Source organism: Dama dama, chromosome 12, assembly GCF_033118175.1.
Source record: "Dama dama isolate Ldn47 chromosome 12, ASM3311817v1, whole genome shotgun sequence".
NCBI lineage: Eukaryota > Metazoa > Chordata > Mammalia > Artiodactyla > Cervidae > Dama > Dama dama.
The window spans coordinates 41,755,162-41,779,271 of NC_083692.1; the positions used below are offsets into that span (position 1 = coordinate 41,755,162).

Sequence of the window (24,110 nt, forward strand, 5' to 3'; positions counted from 1 at the left end):
TTATACTCACTTTCCCCAGCGGATTGAGGGGGTGACTCAGGATATAACTGGAAGCCAGACCCTTTTCTTGAGGCTGGAGAAACATACAGCTGTACTACTACCAACGACCTAATGAAATGGTTTTTCATAAGGTCACCAATGAGGTTTTCATTTAAAATCTGGGACTTGACTCCAAATGCTAGATACTTAAATTCGTTAGCCATTTCAAAGAGGCATGTGGTAAACAGGAAGTTCTCTAATGAAATCAGGCATTCAGTGTCTACCTCAGGACTCAGGTCATGTGTGAGATTTGAGTAGTTTTCTGTAGACTTTATAGAGAGCAGTGTTTGGGGGATGAACTGAATAGGGACCAACCGACAAAATTATTCAAAGAAATAGCTCTGAGGAAAAGTGGTGACAGGCAAAAAAAATCAGTGGGGGATTATTATTATTATTATTATTTTTTTTTAGGAAAAATACTTAATTAGCCTGTGAGTGTCACACAAGCATGTTTAATTTCAAACATCTGAACTCGGAGTTCATTTTCAAGCAGTGGTGGGAATTGTGAATAGGTTGAATGGAAAAAAAAGCTGAAAGTTGAATTTCGCTCATTAAAATAGTGTATATCAATTTCCAGGATGAAAACTGACCATATGTCTTGGTTTGAATTTGCAGCTCCTGGCTAAGCACAAAAGCTTGCCATGGAAAGAAGTGCTGCGGCTGGAGGAGGTGCAGGCCAAACTGGGGATCACTCTGGAAGAAATGCTTTTGATCACAGAGGACGCCCTTCACCCTGAACCCTACAGCCCTGAGGAGATCTGCAAATGTCTGGGAATTAGCCTGCAGGAACTCAAGACCCAAATTCTCAGTCCAAACACTCAAGATGGTGAGTCTACTGGAGGAAATAGAGCATGTGTTGTTCCCCCAACCCCAGGTGGAAAGTTTCCCTGCCCCATGGATTTTGACTGATTTTGAAGCATGCTTGAGGGAATTTGGAAAATGTATGTATTTCGGTAAACTTAATTATCTAGATTCTTAGCTTCATTAAATTCATTCTTACTGATTTGCTATATGCTGGATTTTCTTGTGAGACAAAGGTGAATAACACACACTCTTGCCCTCAAGAATTTCCCAATTCACCATTGTAATCCTCCTGCCTTAGCCTATGCCAACCACAGAATTACAATGGTCAGGGAAAATTCACTGGAAGCATCATGCGTTTTTTTCAAATGTGAGCCCAACTCATTTTAGGGATCAGAAACCAAAGTGATGATCTAATAATGTATTAAATGTACATTTATAGTTTGTTTTAGTATTTTAAAATTTTTGTAGGGAGCATCTTGTGGCACCTAGAAAAAGTTATGTTACCTTTTTCAGTGAATTTCAACAACAAATTATTTCTCACTAGAATTAAATCAGGATCTGAATAACCATGAGAAACATATATAACCCTTGTCATGCAGTTAGTATACCCTGTTTCTAGTTTTGTGATTACTTGTTTTGAAGCTAATGGATATCAAGACATGTAATTCATAGTGTTATCCAGTAGAAAGCAAAGAAGAACTAAAGGGCCTCTTGATGAAAGTGAAAGAGGAGTGTGAAAAAGTTGGCTTAAAACTCAACATTCAGAAAACAAAATTGTGGGGGATCGGGATTGGGAATACATGTAAATCCATGGCTGATTCATATCAATGTATGACAAAACCCACTGGAAAAAAAAAATAATAATAATAAAAAAAAAAAAAAAAAGAAAACAAAATTGTGGCATCTGGTCCCATCACTTCATGGCAAATAGGTGGGGAAACAATGGAAACAGAGACTTTATTTTTTGGGCTCCAAAATCACTGCAGATGGTGACTGCTGCCATGAAATTAAAAATCACTTGCTCCTTTGAAGGAAAGCTATGACCAACTTAAACAACATATTAAAAAGCAGAGAGACATTACTTTGCCAACAAAGGTCCGTGTAGTCAAAGCTATGGTTTTCCCAGTAGTGATATATGGATGTGAGAATTGAACTACAGAGAAAGCTGAGCACCAAAGAATTGATGCTTTTGAACTATGGTGTTGCAGAAGATTCTTGAGAGTTCCTTGGAGAGCAAGGAGATCCAACCAGTCCATTCTAAAAGAAATCAGTCCTGAATATTCATTGGAAGGACTGATGCTAAAGCTGAAGTTCCAACACTTTGGCCACTAGATGTGAAGAACTGACTCATTTGAAAAGACCCTGATACTGGGAAAGATTGAAGATGCGAGGAGAAGGGTACAACAGAGGATGAGATGGTTGGATGGTATCACCGACTTGATGGACATGAATTTGAGTAAGCTCTGGGAGTTGGGGATAGACAGGGAGGCCTGGCGTGCTGCAGTCCATGGGGCTGCAAAGAGTCTGACATGACTGAACGACTGAACTAAACAGATCCAGTGAATCTGGTCCTGCTGCTCACCACTTACAAAATCAATTACGTACTCACAAATGTCGGTAGAAAGATGGCTTTAATTAGAATGCCAGCAATCCTGGGAGATGGTGGATTCAGCCTCCCCTGAAAACCGCCCCTGAAGATTCTGTTTGGCCATGAAAGCTTTTAAACGGAAACAAAAGCAATCCCAGTTAATCACTGAGATAGCGGGTTAGAGTCATTGCCATTCCACACTGTGTGCAGGCTTGTTGACAACTTCTGATCTCTCTCTAGATGTGATCTTGTTCACACAATTTGTTCAGGAGGTTACTGAATGGGAAACTAGGGAAGAGATCTGGTCATCTGTTAATTAGTCTTTATTTCTACTTCTTTGACAAAGAATTGACAAATTAGGCAAGATTTTATGTGATTAAAAGATTTGCAAGATGTCCTTGGGTTGGAGATGAGTAGAGCATGGGGTGCCTGGTTTAAAAGTTAGTTATAAGATAGCTTTCCTAAGGTGACAAGAGCAGGGGATTCCTGCCAAGGGTGGTCTTCTGTAAAGAGCTGCTTGCAAATCCCTGCTTGTCAGAATATCATTCCATTTCTCTGATATTAGGGGTGAAGGTCTTTCTTCTGTAACTTTTTCATGCTGACACAGGATCCCTTATTCTACAGAGTAGACATTGTCACCATGGGTTTGTAGCATATCTTTGCAGACAATTTTAATTGTCCATTAACATATATAGGCCAAGAGAGCTACAATTATTTTGATGCTCACAAAGATATAGATTATTATGAGCAATAATGGTAATCCCATTCTCTTGAGACGAGTTCTTGGAATTGTGCTAGCTATAGATTCAGTACTGCTCAAGTTTATGTCATGGCTACAATTTGGTCATCATGCAGTTAGCTTTTTTCTCTAGTGGAAGTTATAGATAGTATCTATAGAACAACTCAGGAAAGTGCATCAGACACTGAGTCTGTGATTCTATTGCCCTAATGATTAACCACTTGTTTTTGTACTAAGGTGTCAGGGAATGTTTGACGGGAGGATTCCTACGTGCTGTCTCTCATGAGTCCTTTGTCCCTCTTCAAGCGGAACAGCACGCTGCTCCCAGGGACTGAGGTCATTGTGTGAGGCAAGCATGAGTCTCCTTTAGTAAACATTCTCCTTAGGACAAAACAGCTTAATCTCCTTCTCCTTACTTGAGATATAGATTGTCTCCTGACCTTGTGACTAACATTACCCCTTGTTCCCTTGGTAACGGTTGCTGTACATTTGGTTTTCTGATCTCTATCATTCCCGAAAGAAGTTTCTTGTACTGCAGCCTATATATACTCATAGAAAAATCATTAAAGCACCTGTGCTCCATCAGAGCTTAGGTCCCCGGGTCTTTTTTGTCTCTCTCTCTCTCTTTCTTTCACTTTCTTATCGTCAACTCCGCACCACAAGGTTCCGGTCCATTAAAGGACCCCAACACTAAGGGGCAGGGGGAGGAAGGTACTGAAGGGTTCTGCTCAATTCCAATAGGATGTTAAAATATTGTGAAATCTAAAGCAATACTGGTTCAGCAAATCAAATGGTTCCTTTTTTTAAAATAATTTTTAATTGGACTATATAGTTTATTTACAATGTTGTTGGTTTCTGCTGTATATCAAAATGAGTCAACCAGGCATATACATATATCCACTCTCTTCTAGACTCCATTCCCATATAGTATATTACAGAGCACTGAGAGTTCCCTGTGCTGTACAGTAAGTTTTTATTAGCTATCTTTTACATACAGTAGTCTGTATATGTCAATTGAAATGGCTCTTTTGTATGGTGCCGTTTTTGTCATTGAGCTGAAGTGGAAAAAAAAAGAAATTCACAATTCAGTAAGCATCTCTTTTTTCTTCTCCTTTCTTTTTTCATACTCATTTTTCTGATTATCATACTTCTTATATAAAAGGATTTAGGTTAGAGCAGAGCTCATGACTGCTGTGGAACCACATTCTGAAACACCAGGAAGTCTTCACTGCTTAGGTTGACACATGTGGTTCACTTAAGCATGGAGGCTTTTTCTGTTTGTCTACTGGTTTTATACTATTAACATAAAAAACCGGAGACAGAAGCCAGGCAAATGTTGGAGCTAGAGCCTTGGAGTGGCTTCTAAGAAGTAAAGGTTGTCTATTTGTGAGACATCAGTGGTGGGAGCTGGGACATCTAGCTACGACCCAGTAGCCTCTTTGTAAGGTAAAGTTGGGGATGGGAACTTAGCGGAAAGATCAGGGCCCCACATCCACCCCATTCACTTCAGTTCTACAAATGGATTTTGACTGCCTACTGCTAACGGCAGGCAATTGCTACAATTGCTGGCAGCTATAGGATAAGATAAGGAAATCTTTTGAGGGCAGGGATAAGGTTTTGGTTCCCAACACTGTTAGATCCAATTTAATTTGATGAATATTTGTTGAATTTCTAGATGAAAAAACTGGCCTATAGACTTCATCAGACTTGCCGCCTGTTTTTTTAAAAAATAAAATCTTCCTGGAATACAGCCATCTATTTGGGCTATGGCTGCTTTTGCACTGCAGTGACAGATTTAAGTAGTTGTGACAGAGTCTAAATGGCCCACAAAATCTAAAATATTTACTATCTGGCTCTTGGCAGATAAAGTTTGCTGACACCACCCCAGAAAGGCAGTAGACCAAAGGGTAGCCATAAGGCCTGGATTAAGATCTCAGACTTTCGCTTTGTTTTTTTTCTCTCCAGACTTCTTTATTTACTAGATTTGGGACCTGATTTGAAAGTTTTTAATCTTTCTGTTATCTTGTTTTTTCCACGAAATAGGCATAATAGAAAGAGGTACTTAAAGAAGTAATTGGTGTAATGTGCTAGGAACAATGCTTGGTAATGGAGGTACTCATAAACATCAGCTACTTCTACTATTTCTCTTCCCTCTCCTGCTTCCCCCACTCTAGGCCCTGAGGCTGAGCATCGGGAACACAGAAATAAACACAACAGGGTTTGATACTTAAGGAGTTTACAAAATAGTGGTGGAAACAAATAAAGAAAAAACTGACCCAGCAGGAAGTAATAAGTGCAGTGAGGGAGGTGTTCTTGGGTCTAGGAAGACCAGAACAGAAAGAAGTCAGAGCTGACTTTACGAAGGAGACAGCAACCAGACAAAAGTTAGAGAATAAATAGAAATTTCCTAGGTAGACAGGCAGAAAAACTTCGAGGCAGAGAGGAGTAAGAGAGGAATCCAGAGAACTACAGACAATTGAATGTTTTTCTGAAAATAATGGTGAGTGATATATATCAGGTTGATTTTGTAGATAGGCCATCATCAACACTTTGTTAAATACTGTGTGCAAGTGTTTTATGGATAATGGGGAAATTCATAAAATGTTTGTTGAATAAAGACATTGGGTAGGTCATTGGATAGGAAGCGCTTCCAGGGGAATAGTCTTTATTCTTTGACTTAAGACATCATCCAGTTTCTTATATTTAGCACATATATGTGTTAACTTCACTGGGCTGGATATTATGCTGGATGCTGGGATACAGAGATAAGTAGGACATGGTCTCTACCTTATAGTGACCTAGTGTCTGATTGGTGAGGGTCCTTCACAACAGTCACAGTGGAAAATACCCATGGTAATAAAGGTATTTATTATGAGTCCTGAGTGTGGAGGTGAGAGTGACTAAATGCCTAGAGAATGTGGCTTGAATTTGAGCTAGATTTTAAAAGAAAGTTATGGCCTTCCCAGGAGGAGAGTGGTGACAGGCCATTTCAGGCAGAAAGTAGAGTCTGGAAGACAGACATGAGACAGGGGGTATTTGAAAAATGTGTCAAGAGGTCTTGTGTGCAGTATGAATTGGATGCCAAAAATATTGGCTAAAGGGATGCCTGTTCTCTTCTTCATCACAGAAAAGCCTGAAATGGGGGATTGTTGGTGGATATCTCAGTGAGTAGATTCTTAAAACTATAAAGGGCAGTTCAGCTGGAATTGATGATTGCCTGTGTCTAGAAAGGAAGGGAAGGAGGGAGGGAAGAAAGGGAAGAAGAAAAGACATAGGAGATTAGGAAGGCTGAGGTACGGATGCTGGGAAGTTAGGGAATTATAGATGGGAAATGATTTTGGAGGCGGGATGATGAATTTCTGGTGATGTGGCAAGGCATCTAAATAAAGATATAGAGCAAGTAAAGACCCAAAGTATATAATTAGATTTTGGGGTTTTTGGTTTTAAGAGGTAAAGAGACCTTAATAGACATTGAGAATATTCGCTGTCAAATGATCTTCATAAAGCAGCCTTTTCATGGTGTCATTTCTTAGTTCAGAAATTTTTAGAGGTCCACCATTACCTATCGCCTAAACTCTTTAATGTGAATGTTAAGTTTCTCCTCAGTTTGGCCTTAACTCTGTTCTGTCCTGTCTCCTGTTTGAGCCCATACATCCCCATTTGGACAATGTTGTTTAGGCTGAACCATCCCACTCACTAATTGCCTCTTTGTCTTCCCTTTAATCCTAACCATCACTGCCCATTCCTCTTATCTGAAATATGGTTCCTACCTATTGTAAAAGCTCAATAAATTCTTATTTGTATCCATCTCAGTATGAAGCCTGTTCTTTGTCTGTATCTCTGTTCCTTTTTCTCTGCATCTGCCTGTCTCCCTCACCTCCCACCCCTCTTTTGAGTAAGCTTTTTTTTTTTTTTTAAATAAGTTAATTTCTCAGAAAACTCTGGAAAACACAAAGGATAATTTTCTAATCATAGGATATGCATTACTATTTATGTGTGTATTTAAGTTTTAGCCCCATAAAGAATAATGATTTCATTGTTTTTGTAAAAGTTATGAATACTTGATCTTATCTCTTTATCTAAAATAACTTTCCTATTGGCCCACATGTATGACTTTCTATAATTTATTTAGGTTTATTGAGTGCAAACAAAACCTATGTTGAACGAATGAATCTATTTTGTAATTCTGTCATCCTCAACTGGAGAAGGAAATGGCAACCCACTCTAACCCACTCCAGTTCTAGCCTGGAATCCCACAGACTGGGAAAGCCTGGCAGACTACATACAATCCATGGGGTCGCAAAGAGTCGGACACGACTGAGCGACTAACACTATCATCCTCAAAGGATTCCCCCTTTTGCTTTTGCAATAAGTTAAAAAAACAAAAAACAAAACAAAAAAAACCAACCATGAACATAAATCAGCCTGTGGGATTCTAGAGTCTCCTAGATTAATTTCACTTGATTTACTCTCTGAATCCAGCCATCTAGCCTCAGCCAAATTTCATCCTGAATGCTCTTGGCATGCAGTTTTAACTTTAGAAATCAAAATCCGTTTTTATCTTTGTCTTGTTCCTTCTGTGTTCCTTCTGTGTTTGACTGGTCTAATTCCTTAGGTAAATGCTTCTATTACCCCTTTAGAAAATGTGGTTCTTGTTGAATGTGGCATTGTCTTTAGAATGTATGAGTGGAGGCATAGATGACATGTGTCCTCAGCAGGGGACTCAGGAGGGTGCTGTTATTCCAGGTGTCTACACTTTAACATGCTTAGTTTTGACTTGGACAGATTTTCCTGTCATGGAAATCCATGATCCTCTGTTCTATTTCTGCTAGAATTCCTTTGTTCTTTTACTTGGATAACCTGGATATGATTGTGAGTTGGGAGATGTTGACCTTGAGGTGAGAGTACAAGGAGAGATGTTTACGGTCAAACTGTGGCTTGCAGCCTCTGCTAAACCAGTCAGAGTTGGAAAAGGCCATGTTCTTTTCTTTTCCCAAATTTCTAATAATTAGATTTGGAAATGCTCAGAGACCATTAAAATTTAACACACACACACGAAGCAAAATTCTCAAATCCTTTAGACATTGTTTAAATGGCTATAATCCATCACCAGGAACTGGTCAGGAAAAATTTAAGGATTATTCTTTAGGAAAAAATTTAAGGATTATTTGTCAGGTGGCCCAGTAATAAAGAATCCGCCTGCCAAGGCAGGAATGCAGGAGATACAGGTTCAATCCCTGAATCGGTAAGATCAACTAGAGGAAGAAATGGCTACCCACTCCACTACTCTTGCCTGGAGAATCCCATGGACAGAAGAGGCTGGCAGACTACAGTCCATAAGGTCACAAAGAGTCAGATGTGACTGAGCATGCACTCATGCACACCTTCCCACAGATAGGAGTTATATAAAAATGTGGCCTGAGATGTGGGTTTCTAGAAGCTCAGGGTCCAGGCTGATTTGGGAAGGGTGTTTTCTCAGGTGTGACCCCAGAGGAAAAGGTGAAGCTGTGGAGAGAGTCAGGAGAGAGGTGCATGTGTATCTAGCATGGGAGATAAGTCAAGGACACACATTGGAGGATAAACAGGGGAGTCTATGAAGGACTAAATAGAAACTGAGGTAGAAAATGTGTCAGGTGCTTTGGGCACTAGTTTGACAAAGGAGGGATGTATTGGGATTGCTCCTTTTGGGAATGCTCAGCCTATGTTGGGAAGATCCTCTGGATAAGGGAAAGGCTACCTACTCCAGTATTTTGGCCTGGAGAATTCCATGGAATGTATAGTCCATGGGATCGCAAAGAGTCGGACACGACTGAGCAACTTTCACTTCACTTCACTTCTGCCTGTGTTCCAGGTTGGGTGGCCCTGTGCTTAGAAGCACTCTGCCAGGTGGACACTAATCTCCTTGCTTTGATTATCAACTTTGCCTGTGACTATGTGCTGACAAAGTGCTGTCCAGTCGCTGACTAATATGTTTGGATCCTTAATCCTTGTGAAGTCACAAGCAATAGTCATGACTTTTGAGCAAGTATAAGGCACTGGCACAGAATGCTGTTTAGGAAGATATCTGCAGTAAGAAAACAAACAAAAACTTACTTTATTGTTTATACAGTACTCTTAACTGTATCATTTGATTTGAATCTCACAATAACCCCAGGGCACATGGTTATCCTCGTTTCACAGATGAGGAAACTGAGGTCATAGAGTTACATGTAGTTATAAAACTAGAGAGCGGGTAAGTGCTGGAGCCAGATCCCAAGTCCTAGTCTTTTGAGTTAATCCAATACTCTTGCTGCCTTTTCTTTTTAATATTAGTGTATTAATAAACTGGCGTTGGCAATCCTGTGCCAATAAGGGAGGTAATATCAAGTTTTGATTTTTCTTACCTATGATTTTCTCTTGCAACTAAAGAGAAGTGATGAAAGTTGGTTACCTTGTGGTTACAGAGTTCCTTTTAGCTATTTCCCATTCTGGTGCTCTTGCCTTAGAAGATGTAAAGCCATGTGGCATCCAGTAGCTTGCTTAATTTAAGGAGCAAACTCAACTTGGCCAGAATGTGCATGAACTTTTGTGTTACAGAAAAGCCATGAGAAGTGCTGTGGAATTTTCTTGTTTGATAAAAAGTTTGATAAAAATCCATGATAGTCCTCATGGATTATCTTATCTACATCAAAGAAGAGTAGTCTTTTTTTATCTAATGGAGAAATATAAAGGTACTTCACAATATAAAAGGAGTCAGTAATTTCAATTTCCAATTGTGTTCTCAGTATCAAGGAAATTGATTTAAAAATAGCTCATAAGATATCAGGTACTACATTCTATGATTTTAACACATTAAATTGTTCTTACAAGAAGTTTGAAGAAAAGTTTTTTTATAAAAAGCATAGAAGAAACTCCAAAGGGTCTTTCTAGAATTTACAGATATTGGTTGAGCAGAAATCTTTAAAATTTGTATGATGAACTTCGAATAAGGCCAAATAAAAATGAGTCCTTTAGTTTTGTCTTTTGTTTTCATTTTAACAAGATAATAGATCCTTCTGGAACAATATAAAAGAATAAATCAAGTAACTATTTTTTGTTATGCACAAAAAATATGCTTTAGTTGTTCTGGAATACAAGTACGGAGAAAATTTGCTTTCCCTTTTTCCTTTTTCCCCTTTTCCTTTCCTCTCTGCCTAGTCCCTCTGTTTCACTTCTCAGCTCCTGTTGACTTCTAGCTGTCTGGCCACAGAGGGACTTTACATCTTCCAAGGCAAGAGCACCAGAATGGGAAATAGCCAAAAGGAAACTCTGTAACCACAACGTAACCAACTTTTTGGTTGGTTACCTAGCTGTCTGGCCACAGAAGCTTTACATCTTCTAAGGCAAGAGCACCAGAATGGGAAATAGCCAAAAGGAAACTCTGTAACCACAGGGTAACCAACTTTCATCACTTCTCTTTAGTTGCAAGAGATAATCATAGGTAAGAAAAATCATAGGCTCATGCTAGGAGTAAAGCTTCTTCAATTTCTAGGAAGAAATGGGCTGAACTGTTAACCCAGATCAGTTGGGTTGATGCTTCCTTCCTCGGTTTTCCTCTTGCTCTTTCACGTGTGTGCATCATATACCCCCATCTATCAGCTCACCGTGCCTCCTCAGATACTTAGGGAACTGATGATGCAGTGCAGACATGATCTATTAAGTATGATTTTAAAGACGTTGCATCTCAGAACTCTCAACTTCTGTAGGGACAGCTCAGTGCCAGTGTGTAGGAGTCACATACACAACTGTGATGTGTGCTGTGTACCGGTCAGAGCCTAGCCACTGAGGGGTAGGTCAGGGCTCAGAATCACTCTCTTATCCCACAAGGCTAATAATAATGGGGGCCCTGTTTTCGGCACCTGAGGCCATCCTGGAGCCACTAAAATCAGAGAATTCTGGAATTTTCATTCACTTGTGTGAAAGTTTTAAAAGAGCTGAAATGAAACAAATTCTGCTGGTACATTTTGAGAAGCTGACCCCTGCAGTAGTCTTATATACTTGATGACTTACAGTCATCTTGGACTGTAGTAGGCCCAGAATGAACCTATGAGCTTGACTGCCTCTTCATACTTTGTGCCTTCAGACCCTTGAGTTCCCCACGTTTCTTGAGTTAATGTGATTTGGGCAGGCCCAGGAGTAGAAGATGTGGGAGAGAGTTAGACCAGTAAGACTAAACCTTCTCTTCTCTCAAACACTCTGACCCTCTAACAGAACATTTTCCTCTCTCTAGGAAGGTCATCCTTGTATATTAAGATTTCAGCTTCAGGAATATTGTGCATGTTTCAGGACAGGAGGAAGGGGGGATCTCCTCTGATAACAGCAGCCCCATAGACTCTGGTGACCTGTGACTATGATGGCAAGCTGGAAACTGCTCTTCTAGCCTCATAGGAGATTCATATACAATAGTTACCATGATGGCATTCCCCAGAAATAAATCCTAAAATAGTCACAGCAGCTAAACCTGAGTCATGAGGCACCATTCTTTCATAACATTTGTATCCTTGAGAAAAGGTCCTTTTTTTGTGCATTTCTATATTCCTGTTCAGTTCAGTTCAGTTGCTTAGTCGTGTCTGACTCTTTGTGACCCCATGGACTTCAGTACGTCAGGCTTCCCTGTCCATTACCAACTCCTGGAGCTTACTCAAACTCATGTCCATTGAGTCGGTGATGCCATCCAGCCATCTCGTCCTCTGTCATCCCTTTCTCCTCCCGCCCTTCCCAGCATCAGGGGCTTTTCAAATGAATCAGTTCTTCACATCAAGTGGCCAAAGTATTGGAGTTTCAGCTTCAGCATCAGTTCTTCCAGTGAATATTCAGGACTGATTTCCTTTAGGATGGACTGGTTGGATCTCCTTGTTGTCCAAGGGACTCTCAAGAGTCTTCTCCAACACCACAGTTGAAAAGCATCAATTCTTCAGTGTTCAGCTTTCTTTATAGTCCAAATCTCACATCCATACATGACTACTGGAAAAACCAAAGCTTTGACTAGATGGACCTTTGTTGGCAAAGTAATGTCTCTGCTTTTTATATGCTGTCTAGGTTGGTCATAACTTTTCTTCCAAGGAGCAAGTGTCTTTTAATTTCATGGCTGCAGTCACTATCTGCAATGATTTTGGAGTCCCCCCCCCGCCCCAAAATACAGTCTGTCACTGTTTCCATTGTTTCTGCATCTATTTGCCATGAAGTGATGGGACCAGATTCCATGATCTGAAATGTTGAGTTTTAAGCCAACTTTTTCACTCTCCTCTTTCACTTTCATCAAGAGGCTCTTTAGTTCTTCTTTGCTTTCTGCCAGAAGTCTGCATATCTGAGGTTATTGATATTTCTCCCAGCAACCTTGATTCCAGCTTGTGCTATAATTCCTGTGGTACGTAGTAAGTGCTTGCTAAATGAATAAATGTGTTAAACTAATTTTCTTCTGTTTGTATGGAGAAGTAATGGGTAGGAGGCCAATTAGAAAATGTACTCAAGGTCTAGCTAGAGAGTGGTTATTTTGAGCCTTTAAGAAAATCTGTTCATGTGCATTAATAATATTATTCATAACAACTAACAGTGAACACTTAGCTATATGACAAGCACTATTCTGAGTACTTTTAAAACATTTGCTGTACGTGTTTGTTAATATGGTCCTCATGTTCAGAGTGTACCTACATGAAATAGTTCTTTTCAAGGTTGTAAACCGTGCCATAAACACATTCGGGAAATGAAAGTGTTAGTCGCTCAACCATGTCTGACTCTTTGCAACCCCATGGGCTGTATCCTGCCAGGCTCCTCTGTCCGTGGGATTCTTGAAGCAGGAATACTGGAGTGGGTTGCTATTTGCTTCTCCAGGGGATCTTCCTCACCCAGGGATCGAACCCAGGTCTCCTGCTTTGCAGGTGGATTCTTTACTGCCTGAGCCACCAGGGAAGCCCTTAAACACATTTGGACACACATTTAAATACTGATGCAGTCCCACCTCCTTCTCCTCACTCTCTCAAACTCCCCTCATCTATTCATAATGTTAAAGTATGATAGTCAAACTCCCAAAGTCAGATAGCTCTGAGGGAATAAAGAATTTTTTGGTAGGTATTGTTTTTGTTTGTTTGAAATTTGTTTAAAAGAGAAAAGCAAATGAGTTTGGCCATTACAGTGCTAATTAGGTTTGTGTTCAGTGACATAACTGTTAATTAATCCTGATGAATATTCCTTTTTCATTCTGTAAACAAAGAATGTTACTAAGATTTTCCACCCAACACAGCAGTCTGTCTTGCAGTCCGGTGCTTTTGACAGTGATCTCTTAATTCACACATGGACTTTTCCTTAAAGCATCTCAAATCTCTGAAAGTGAAATATAGCACAGGTTATTTAGACTTAAGGCTTCCCTGGTGACACAGATGGTAAAGAATCCACCTGCAATGCAGGAGACCCAGGTTCAACCCCTGGGTTGGGAAGATCCCCCTGGAGAAGGAAATGGCAACTCACTCCATTATTCTTGCCTGGAGAATCCCATGGACAGAGGGGCCTGGCAGGCTACAGGCTATAGGGTCACAAAGAGTTGCACATGACTGAAGTGACTTAGCACACATGCATATAGTTTCAATTTAGAGGAACATAAAGAACAAAGACTGGCTTTAGATGGTTTTGATGCTAGGAACATCCCATAAGTTCCAGTATTTTGCTACTTTACAGATAAGGTAAACAAGACACAGAATAATTAAGTAACTTGCCCAAGACCGTGCAGCACAAAGTAACAGAGTTGGGGTTCAAACCCACACACTCTGAGTCCAGAGACCTCCCTCTACGGTCTTAACCTTTATGTGACATGAGGCTGTAAGTCAGGGTTCTGTCAGAGTAAGAGATTTGTTACAGGGATTTGACAACATGCAGTTTATAAGCTATTTAAACAGTGTTCACATCTGGTGCTGAAGCCTGAAGCCAGTAGGAAAGACAGGCAGGAGGTGACAATGGATGTAAAGTAGGGGAGAGCAAGGGCAAGCTGGAGCTCGGGAAGAGGAGCTGGAATCAGGGTCAGACTCACTACCTCCAGGCCTCCAGTTCTGATGATACTGGTGGAAGCCAAACATGTACCTAGTCCAATACCTAGTCCAAGACTAGAAGTTGGAGGAGGGGCCAGTGGGACCTGGAGGTGCTGTTCCCTGCCACAGAGCGAACCAGCAGCCGAGGGAGAGTGTATGCTGGTGGCCGTGGCACGTGGTGCCCTTGCATAGTTCTCTGCATCATAAAAAAAATGCTACCGTCATTCTTAATATATTATTTTAGTTTTTTAATTTCCCCTGTATGTACGTGGTCTCCTGACCTTACCAGTCAACTTGTTCATCCCAGTTTCTCCTTGGCCTTGGCATGGCTTCTCCCCCAGGGTTACTCAGGTCTCTACCAGCTTCCTTGGCCCAGACCCTGTAGTTCCTGGCCACCTTGTCAGCCCCAACTGCCTCTTTGACTCTGGCCTTGCTGGTCCTACCATTCATGGCTGCCTCAAGGGAAGGGAAGAAAAAGAAAGGAAAAGGACAGTGACTATACATATATATTCATTTTTTTCTTAAGTCTAAGAGATACATGATTTGTTATTACTCAGTATTCCCTTCGCTTGAATTTTTCATGGGTATATCTCTACTTTCTGAGACATGAAATGATTTATTTTTAAAATTGTCTTATTTTGTATCGGGCTATAGCCAATTAACAATGTTGTGGGGGGAGGAGCCAAGATGGCGGAGGAGTAGGACGGGCAGACCACTTTCTCTCCTACAAATTCATCAAAAGAATAACTGAATGCAGAGCAAACTTCACAAAACAACTTCTGATCGCTAGCTGAGATCATCAGGCGCCCAGAAAAGCAGCCCATTGTCTTCGGAAGGAGGGCTGTATAGTTGGAGAAGTCCTGAGACTACAGGAAGAATAAAACTGAAATCCAGAGGCAGGAGACTTAAGCCCAAAACCTGAGAACACCAGAAAACTCCTGACTACATGAAACTTTAAGTAATAAGTGACCGTCCAAAAGCCTCCATACCTACACTGAAACCAACCACCACCCAAGAGCCAATAAGTTTTAGAGCAAGACATACCACGCAAATTCTCCAGCAACGCAGGAACATAGCCGTGAACGTCAACATACAGCCTGCCCAAGGACACACCTAACACATAGACCCATCTCAAAACTCATTACTGGGCACTCCATTGCTCTCCAAAGAGAAGAAATCAAATTCCACGCACCAGAACACTGACGCAAGCTTCCCTAACCAGGAAACCTTGACAAGCCAATCGTCTAACCCCACGTACGGGGTAAATCCTCCACAATAAAAAGGAACCACAGACCTCCAAAATACAGAAAGCCCACTCCAGACACAGCAATCTAAACAAGATGAAGAGGCAAAGAAATACCCAACAGGTAAAGGAACATGAAAAATGCCCACCAAGTCAAACGAAAGAGGAGGAGATAGGGAAGCTACCTGAAAAAGAATTTAGAATAATGATAATAAAAATGATCCAAAATCTTGAAAACAAAATGGAGTTACAGATAAATAGCCTGGAGACAAAGATTGAAAAGATACAAGAAATGTTTAACAAAGACCTAGAAGAAATAAAAAAGAGTCAATTAAAAATGAATAATGCAATGAATGAGATCAAAAACACTTTGGAGGGAACCAAGAGTAGACTAACGGAAGCAGAAGATAGGATAAGTGAGATAGAAGATAAAATGGTGGAAATAAATGAAGCAGAGAGGAAAAAAGAAAAAAGGATCAAAAGAAATGAGGACAACCTCAGGGACCTCTGGGACAATGTGAAATGCCCCAACATTCGAATCATAGGAATTCCAGAAGAAGAAGACAAAAAGAAAGGCCATGAGAAAATACTCAAGGAGATAATAGCTGAAAACTTCCCTAAAATGGGGAAGGAAATAGTCACACAAGTCCAAGAAGCCCAGAGAGTCCCAAACAGGATAAACCCAAGGCGAAACACCCCAAGACACATATTAATCAAATTAACAAAGATCAAACACAAAGAACAAATATTAAAAGCAACAAGGGAGAAACAACAAATAACACACAAAGGGATCCCCATAAGGATAACAGCTGATCTCTCAATAGAAACCCTCCAGGCCAGAAGGGAATGGCAGGACGTACTGAAAGTAATGAAAGAGAACAACCTACAACCTAGATTACTGTATCCAGCAAGGATCTCATTCAGATATGAAGGAGAATTCAAAAGCTTTACAGATAAGCAAAAGCTGAGAGAATTCAGCACCACCAAACCAGCTCTTCAACAAATGCTAAAGGATCTTCTCTAGACAGGAAATGAAGAAAGGTTGTATAAACGTGAACCCAAAACAACAAAGTAAATGGCAACGGGACCACACCTATCAATAATTACCCTAAATGTAAATGGGTTGAATGCCCCAACCAAAAGACAAAGATTGGCTGAATGGATACAAAAACAAGACCCCTATATATGCTGTCTACAAGAGACCCACCTCAAAGCAAGAGACACATACAGACTAAAAGTGAAGGGCTGGAAAAAAATATTTCATGCAAACGGAGACCAAAAGAAAGCAGGAGTCGCAATACTCATATCAGATAAAATAGACTTTCAAATAAAGGCTGTGAAAAGAGACAAAGAAGGACACTACATAATGATCAAAGGATCAATCCAAGAAGAAGATATAACAATTATAAATATATATGCACCCAACATAGGAGCACCGCAATATGTACGGCAAACACTAACGAGTATGAAAGAGGAAATTAATAGTAACACAATAATAGTGGGAGACTTTAATACCCCACTCACAACTATGGATAGATCAACTAAACAGAAAATTAACAAGGAAACGCAAACCTTAAATGACACAATGGACCAGCTAGACCTAATTGATATCTATAGGACATTTCACCCCAAAACAATCAACTTCACCTTTTTCTCAAGTGCACACGGAACCTTCTCCAGAATAGATCACATCCTGGGCCATAAATCTGGTCTTGGAAAATTCAAAAAAATTGAAATCATTCCAGTCATCTTTTCTGACCACAGTGCAGTAAGATTAGATCTCGATTACAGGAAAAAAATTGTTAAAAATTCAAACATATGGAGGCTAAATAACACACTTCTGAATAACCAACAAATCATAGAAGAAATCAAAAAAGAAATAAAAATATGTATAGAAATGAATGAAAATGAAAACACAACAACCCAAAACCTATGGGACACTGTAAAAGCAGTGCTAAGGGGAAGGTTCATAGCATTACAGGCTTACATCAAGAAACAAGAAAAAAACCAAATAAATAACCTAACTCTACACCTAAAGCAACTAGAGAAGGAAGAAATGAAGAACCCCAGGGTTAGCAGAAGGAAAGAAATCTTAAAAATCAGGGCAGAAATAAATGCAAAAGAAACTAAAGAGACCATAGCAAAAATCAACAAAGCTAAAAGCTGGTTTTTTGAAAAAATAAACAAAATTGACAAGCCATTAGCAAGACTCATTAAGAAACAAAGAGAGAAGAACCAAATTAACAAAATTAGAAATGAAAATGGAGAGATCACAACAGACAACACTGAAATACAAAGGATCATAAGAGACTACTACCAGCAGCTCTATGCCAATAAAATGGACAACTTGGAAGAAATGGACAAATTCTTAGAAAAGTATAACTTTTCAAAACTGAACCAGGAAGAAATAGAAGATCTTAACAGACCCATCACAAGCAAGGAAATCGAAACTGTAATCAAAAATCTTCCAGCAAACAAAAGCCCAGGACCAGATGGCTTCACAGCTGAATTCTACCAAAAATTTAGAGAAGAGCTAACACCTATCTTACTTAAACTCTTCCAGAAAATTGCAGAGGAAGGTAAGCTTCCAAACTCATTCTATGAGGCCACCATCACCCTAATTCCAAAACCAGACAAAGATGCCACAAAAAAAGAAAACTACAGGCCAATATCACTGATGAACATAGATGCAAAAATCCTTAACAAAGTTCTAGCAAACAGAATCCAACAACATATTAAAAAAATCATACACCATGACCAAGTGGGCTTTATCCCAGGAATGCAAGGATTCTTTAATATCTGCAAATCAATCAATGTAATACACCACATTAACAAATTGAAAGATAAAAACCATATGATTCTCTCAATAGATGCAGAGAAAGCCTTTGACAAAATTCAACACTCATTTATGATTAAAACTCTCCAAAAAGCAGGAATAGAAGGAACATACCTCAACATAATAAAAGCTATATATGACAAACGCACAGCAAGCATCACCCTCAATGGTGAAAAATTGAAAGCATTTCCCCTGAAATCAGGAACAAGACAAGGGTGCCCACTCTCACCACTACTATTCAACATAGTGTTGGAAGTTTTGGCCACAGCAATCAGAGCAGAAAAAGAAGTAAAAGGAATCCAGATAGGAAAAGAAGAAGTGAAACTCTCACTGTTTGCAGATGACATGATCCTCTACATAGAAAACCCTAAAGACTCTACCAGAAAATTACTAGAGCTAATCAATGAATATAGTAAAGTTGCAGGATATAAAATTAACACACAGAAATCCCTTGCATTCCTATATACTAACAATAAGAAAACAGAAAGAGAAATTAAAGAAACAATACCATTCACCATTGCAACAAAAAGAATAAAATACTTAGGAGTATATCTACCTAAAGAAACAAAAGACCTATACATAGAAAACTATAAAACACTGATGAAAGAAATCAAAGAGGACACAAACAGATGGAGAAACATACCGTGTTCATGGATTGGAAGAATCAATATTGTCAAAATGGCTATTCTACCCAAAGCAATCTATAGATTCAATGCAATCCCTATCAAGTTACCAACGGTATTTTTCACAGAACTAGACCAAAGAATTTCACAATTTGTATGGAAATACAAAAAACCTCGAATAGCCAAAGTAATCTTGAGAAAGAAGAATGGAACTGGAGGAATCAACCTGCCTGACTTCAGACTCTACTACAAAGCCACAGTCATCAAGACAGTATGGTACTGGCACAAAGACAGAAATACAGATCAATGGAACAGAATAGAAAGCCCAGAGATAAATCCACGAACCTATGGACACCTTATCTTTGACAAAGGAGGCAAGGATATACAATGGAAAAAAGACAACCTCTTTAACAAGTGGTGCTGGGAAAACTGGTCAACCACTTGTAAAAGAATGAAACTAGAACACTTTCTAACACCATACACAAAAATAAACTCAAAATGGATTAAAGATCTAAATGTAAGACCAGAAACTATAAAACTCCTAGAGGAGAACATAGGTAAAACACTCTCCGACATAAATCACAGCAAGATCCTCTATGACCCACCTCCCAGAATATTGGAAATAAAAGCAAAAATAAACAAATGGGACCTAATGAAACTTAAAAGCTTTTGCACTACAAAGGAAACTATAAGTAAGGTGAAAAGACAGCCCTCAGATTGGGAGAAAATAATAGCAAATGAAGCAACAGACAAAGGATTAATCTCAAAAATATACAAGCAACTCCTGCAGCTCAATTCCAGAAAAATAAATGACCCAATCAAAAAATGGGCCAAAGAACTAAACAGACATTTCTCCAAAGAAGACATACAGATGGCTAACAAACACATGAAAAGATGCTCAACCTCACTCATTATTAGAGAAATGCAGATCAAGACCACAATGAGGTACCATTACACGCCAGTCAGGATGGCTGCTATCCAAAAGTCTACAAGCAGTAGATGCTGGAGAGGGTGTGGAGAGAGGGGAACCCTCTTACACTGTTGGTGGGAATGCAAACTAGTACAGCCGCTATGGAAAACAGTGTGGAGATTTCTTAAAAAACTGGAAATAGAACTGCCATATGACCCAGCAATCCCACTTCTGGGCATACACACTGAGGAAACCAGATCTGAAAGAGACACGTGCACCCCAATGTTCATTGCAGCACTGTTTATAATAGCCAGAACATGGAAGCAACCTAGATGCCCATCAACAGATGAATGGATAAGGAAGCTGTGGTACATATACACCATGGAATATTACTCAGCCGTTAAAAAGAATTCATTTGAACCAGTCCTAATGAGATGGATGAAACTGGAGCCCATTATACAGAGTGAAGTAAGCCAGAAAGATAAAGAACATTATAGCATACTAACACATATATATGGAATTTAGAAAGATGGTAACGATAACCCCATATGCAAAACAGAAAAAGAGGCACAGAAATACAGAACAGACTTTTGAACTCTGTGGGAGAAGGTGAGGGTGGGCTATTTCAAAAGAACAGCATGTATACTATCTATGGTGAAACAGATCACCAGCCCAGGTGGGATGCATGAGACAAGTGCTCGGACCTGGTGCACTGGGAAGACCCAGAGGAATTGGGTGGAGAGGGAGGTGGGAGGGGGGATCGGGATGGGGAATACGTGTAAATCTATGGCTGATTCATATCAATGTATGACCCAAAAAAAATAATAATAAAAAAAAAATTTAAACAAAACAAAACAAAAAAAAAAAAAACAAAAAAACAATGTTGTGATAGTTTAGGTGAACAGTGCAGGGACTCAGCCATACATATACATGTATCCATCCTCCCCTCACTATCCAGTCCCCTCCCCAGCCCAGGTAAAAACCCAATCCCATTCAGGCTGCCACATAATACTGAACAGAGTTTCCTATGCTGTACAGTAGGTCCTTGTTGGTTATCCATTTAAAATAAAGCAGTGTATACGTATCTATCCCAAACTCCCTAACTATCCCTTCTCTCTGTCCTGTCCCCCAGCAACCATAAGCTTGCTCTCTTAAGTCTGTGAGTCTGTTTCTGTTTTGTAAGTAAGTTCATTTGTATCATTTCTTTTTAGATTCCACATATAAGGGATGTCATATGATATTTCTCCCTTTCTGACTTATTTTACTCAGTATGGCACTCTATAGGTCCATCCATGTTGCTGCAAATGGCATAATTTCATTCTTTTTAAATGACTGAGTAATACTCCACTGTGTCCCCTGGAGAAGGAAATGGCACCCCACTCCAGTATTCTTGTCTGGAGAATTTCATGGACAGAGGAGCCTGGCAAGCTACAGTCCATGAGGTTACAAAGAGTCAGTGTGACTGAGCACAATATTCTATTGTATACATCCATTATACAGTGGAATTGTATTTTTCCATTCCTCTGTCGATGGGCATTTAAGTTGCTTCCATGTCTTGGCTATATTGAAAATATCTTTTTTGATCCATCTCCCAGAATAATGGAAAAAAATAAACAAATGGGACCTACTTAAACTCAAAAGCTAATGTACCACGAAGGAAACAATAAAGAAAACAAAAACACAACCCATAGATTGGGAGAAAATATCTGAAATGATGTGACCAATAAGGGATTAGTCTCCAAAATTTACAAATAGCTCATGATGTTTAACAGCATCAAAACAAACAACCCACTCAAAAAATGGGCAGAAGACCTGAATAGACATTTCTCCAAAGACGACGTACCGATGGCCAATAAGCACCTGAAAAAAATATTCAACATTGCTAATTATTAGAGAAATGCAAAACTACAATGAGATGTCACTTCACACCAGTCATAATGGCTATCATAAAAAAAAATCCACAAACAACAAATGCTGGAGAGAGTGTGGAGATAAGGGAACCTTCCTACACTGTTGGTGGGAATGTAAATTGGTACAACCACTATGGAGATAATAAAAAACTAAAAATTGAGCTACCATATGACCTTGTAATCCCACTCCTGGGCATATATATATCTGGAGAAAAACATAATCCAAAAGGATACATGCTCCCCAATGTTCAGCGCAGCACTGTTTACAATAGCCAAAATGAAATTACTAAAGGATCAGTTGTGAATTTATTAGATGCTCTGCTTTGAGTAGAATGAGGCTTCTGTAGATATGAGGATGGCTGACATCTCATTGTGTACCCTGGTGCTTCTCTGCTGGTTTGCGTTAGGAAACCACCATCTATAATCCTTGTCTACCTAAGAGGCCAATCTTGTCATTTCTCTGTTCCTTCCTTTTTTTGCTACCTTTGCTTTCATTTTCATATTTTTAGGTTTCCATATAATTAAATATTTTCCTTGTATACAAAGTTGCTTTTCTTATAGTTAATTCTGGTTATTTTGGTCAAAGTGTTTATTCTCCTATCCTGCTGTGTTCAAGTGATTTTTCTTTAGTAACAACCAATTCCGACATCTCAGGGGCTTGACCCAACAAAAGTTCATTTCTTGCCCACTCTGCCTCTCCATCACAAAATCAGCAGATGGTCTGTTCATCTGAGACAACCAGGGACATGGGCTCAGCAGGGGCTCCATCTCAACGTGTTTGCCCGTAATCACTGTGGTCTGAGGAAGGGACTGCGGCTGATCACTCACTGACTTTTAATAGCTGCCAGAGAGTGACACCCTCACTCCTATTCTCTTTCATTGGCTCAAGCAGGTCAAGTGGATGTGATGAATTTCAGAGTGGGTGGCAAGTTCAGTCTGTCTCAACGTGTACAAGGAAAACTGGAACATTTGGAAACAGCTCTAACTAACGAAGACCACACTGACCCATGCTGTGTAGCTAGGAGTCGCAGCCCATTTAAATCTTGCTGATACCAATGAAACCAGCTTATTTTCTCATATTAAAATATGAAGCTGACATTTCTTTTCAGACAATTGGGATGATGAATATTGTTTTTGACCAGATTCCAAATTATCTTCACTTGAGGATTAGACATACTATGACATCTTTTTAAGGTGCATATTTCTCTCACACTGGCATTTTATCTGCAATTTGTCTGGTGAAAGCCTTCTTAGTCCTCGTAGCTTATCATTTTTTCCCCATCTTGTGGCATTCAGTCTCTTTTCAGGAAACTATCATTCTAGAATCTTAGGGCATGGTCCAGAAAAACCTCTTCGCTGTTTGATATTAATAGGTTCACTTCCTATGCCTTTATTTTCAAAGTACCTAGCTTCAGGTGGGAGAAAGTTTCCTAGCAAAAACTTCTAAATTAGAAACTGTGTACCTCTTCCTACTTACATATGTTTGTTCCCAGTTTGTTTCCATGTGAGTCAGCAGAGGTAAGTTACTATCCATGTATCTAATCATTTTTGCAGATTACTGCCAAATATGAATAGTAATGACAAAAAAAATTATTATTCACTGTATTTGTATAGACATTCACAATTTTTAAAATTGAAGTATGGTTGCTGTAAAATACTATGTTACAGGTGTATAACATAGTAATTCACAATTTTTAAAGGCTATACTCCATTTATAGCTGTTATAAAATATTTGCTATATTCCTTGTGCTGTACAGTTTATCCTCAAGAGCTGTTTTATACCTAATAGTTTGTACCTCTTACTCCTGTACCCCTCCTGCCCCTCCTGCCCCTCCTGGTAAATGTTACTTTGTTCTCTGTATCTGTGAGTCTGCTTCTTTTTTTGTTAAATCCACAAGTTGTATTTTTTAGATTCTACAATATCAATGATATCATACAGTATGTCTTTCTCTCTTAAGTCCATCTGTATTGCTGCAAATGGCAGAATTTCATTGTTTATGACTGAATAGTATTCTATTGTGTATTGTTTATGTGTGTATATGATATGTATATATCATATATATGTATCATATATGTTTGTATATATATCATATCTTCTTTATTCATTTATATGTTGATGGACACTTGGGCTACTTCCATATTTTGACAATTAAAAATAATACTGCTATGAATATTGGCATGCATGTATCTTTCTGAATTATTGCTGCCATGAGTATTGGGGTGTATGTATATTTTTGAATTTTTTGTTTTTTTGGATATCTACCCAGATATGGAATTGCTGGATCATATGGTAGTTCCATTTTTACTTTTTCTGAGGTATCTCCATACTGTTTTCTACAGTGGCTACACCAACTTACATTCTCATTACTATTTGTTATTTGT

At 39.3% G+C, this 24,110-nt stretch overlaps 1 protein-coding gene across 3 annotated transcripts in view; it reads left to right on the forward strand.

Annotated features, from left to right (window-relative positions):
- Positions 1-24,110, forward strand: part of GALK2 (galactokinase 2) — a 153,041-nt gene that overhangs the window by 105,671 nt on the left and 23,260 nt on the right. For all 3 annotated transcript variants that reach the window (XM_061157114.1, XM_061157113.1, XM_061157115.1), the window contains one exon: positions 655-865. In XM_061157114.1, coding sequence (XP_061013097.1) covers positions 655-865 — 211 coding nt within the window. The remainder of the gene's footprint in view (positions 1-654; positions 866-24,110) is intronic.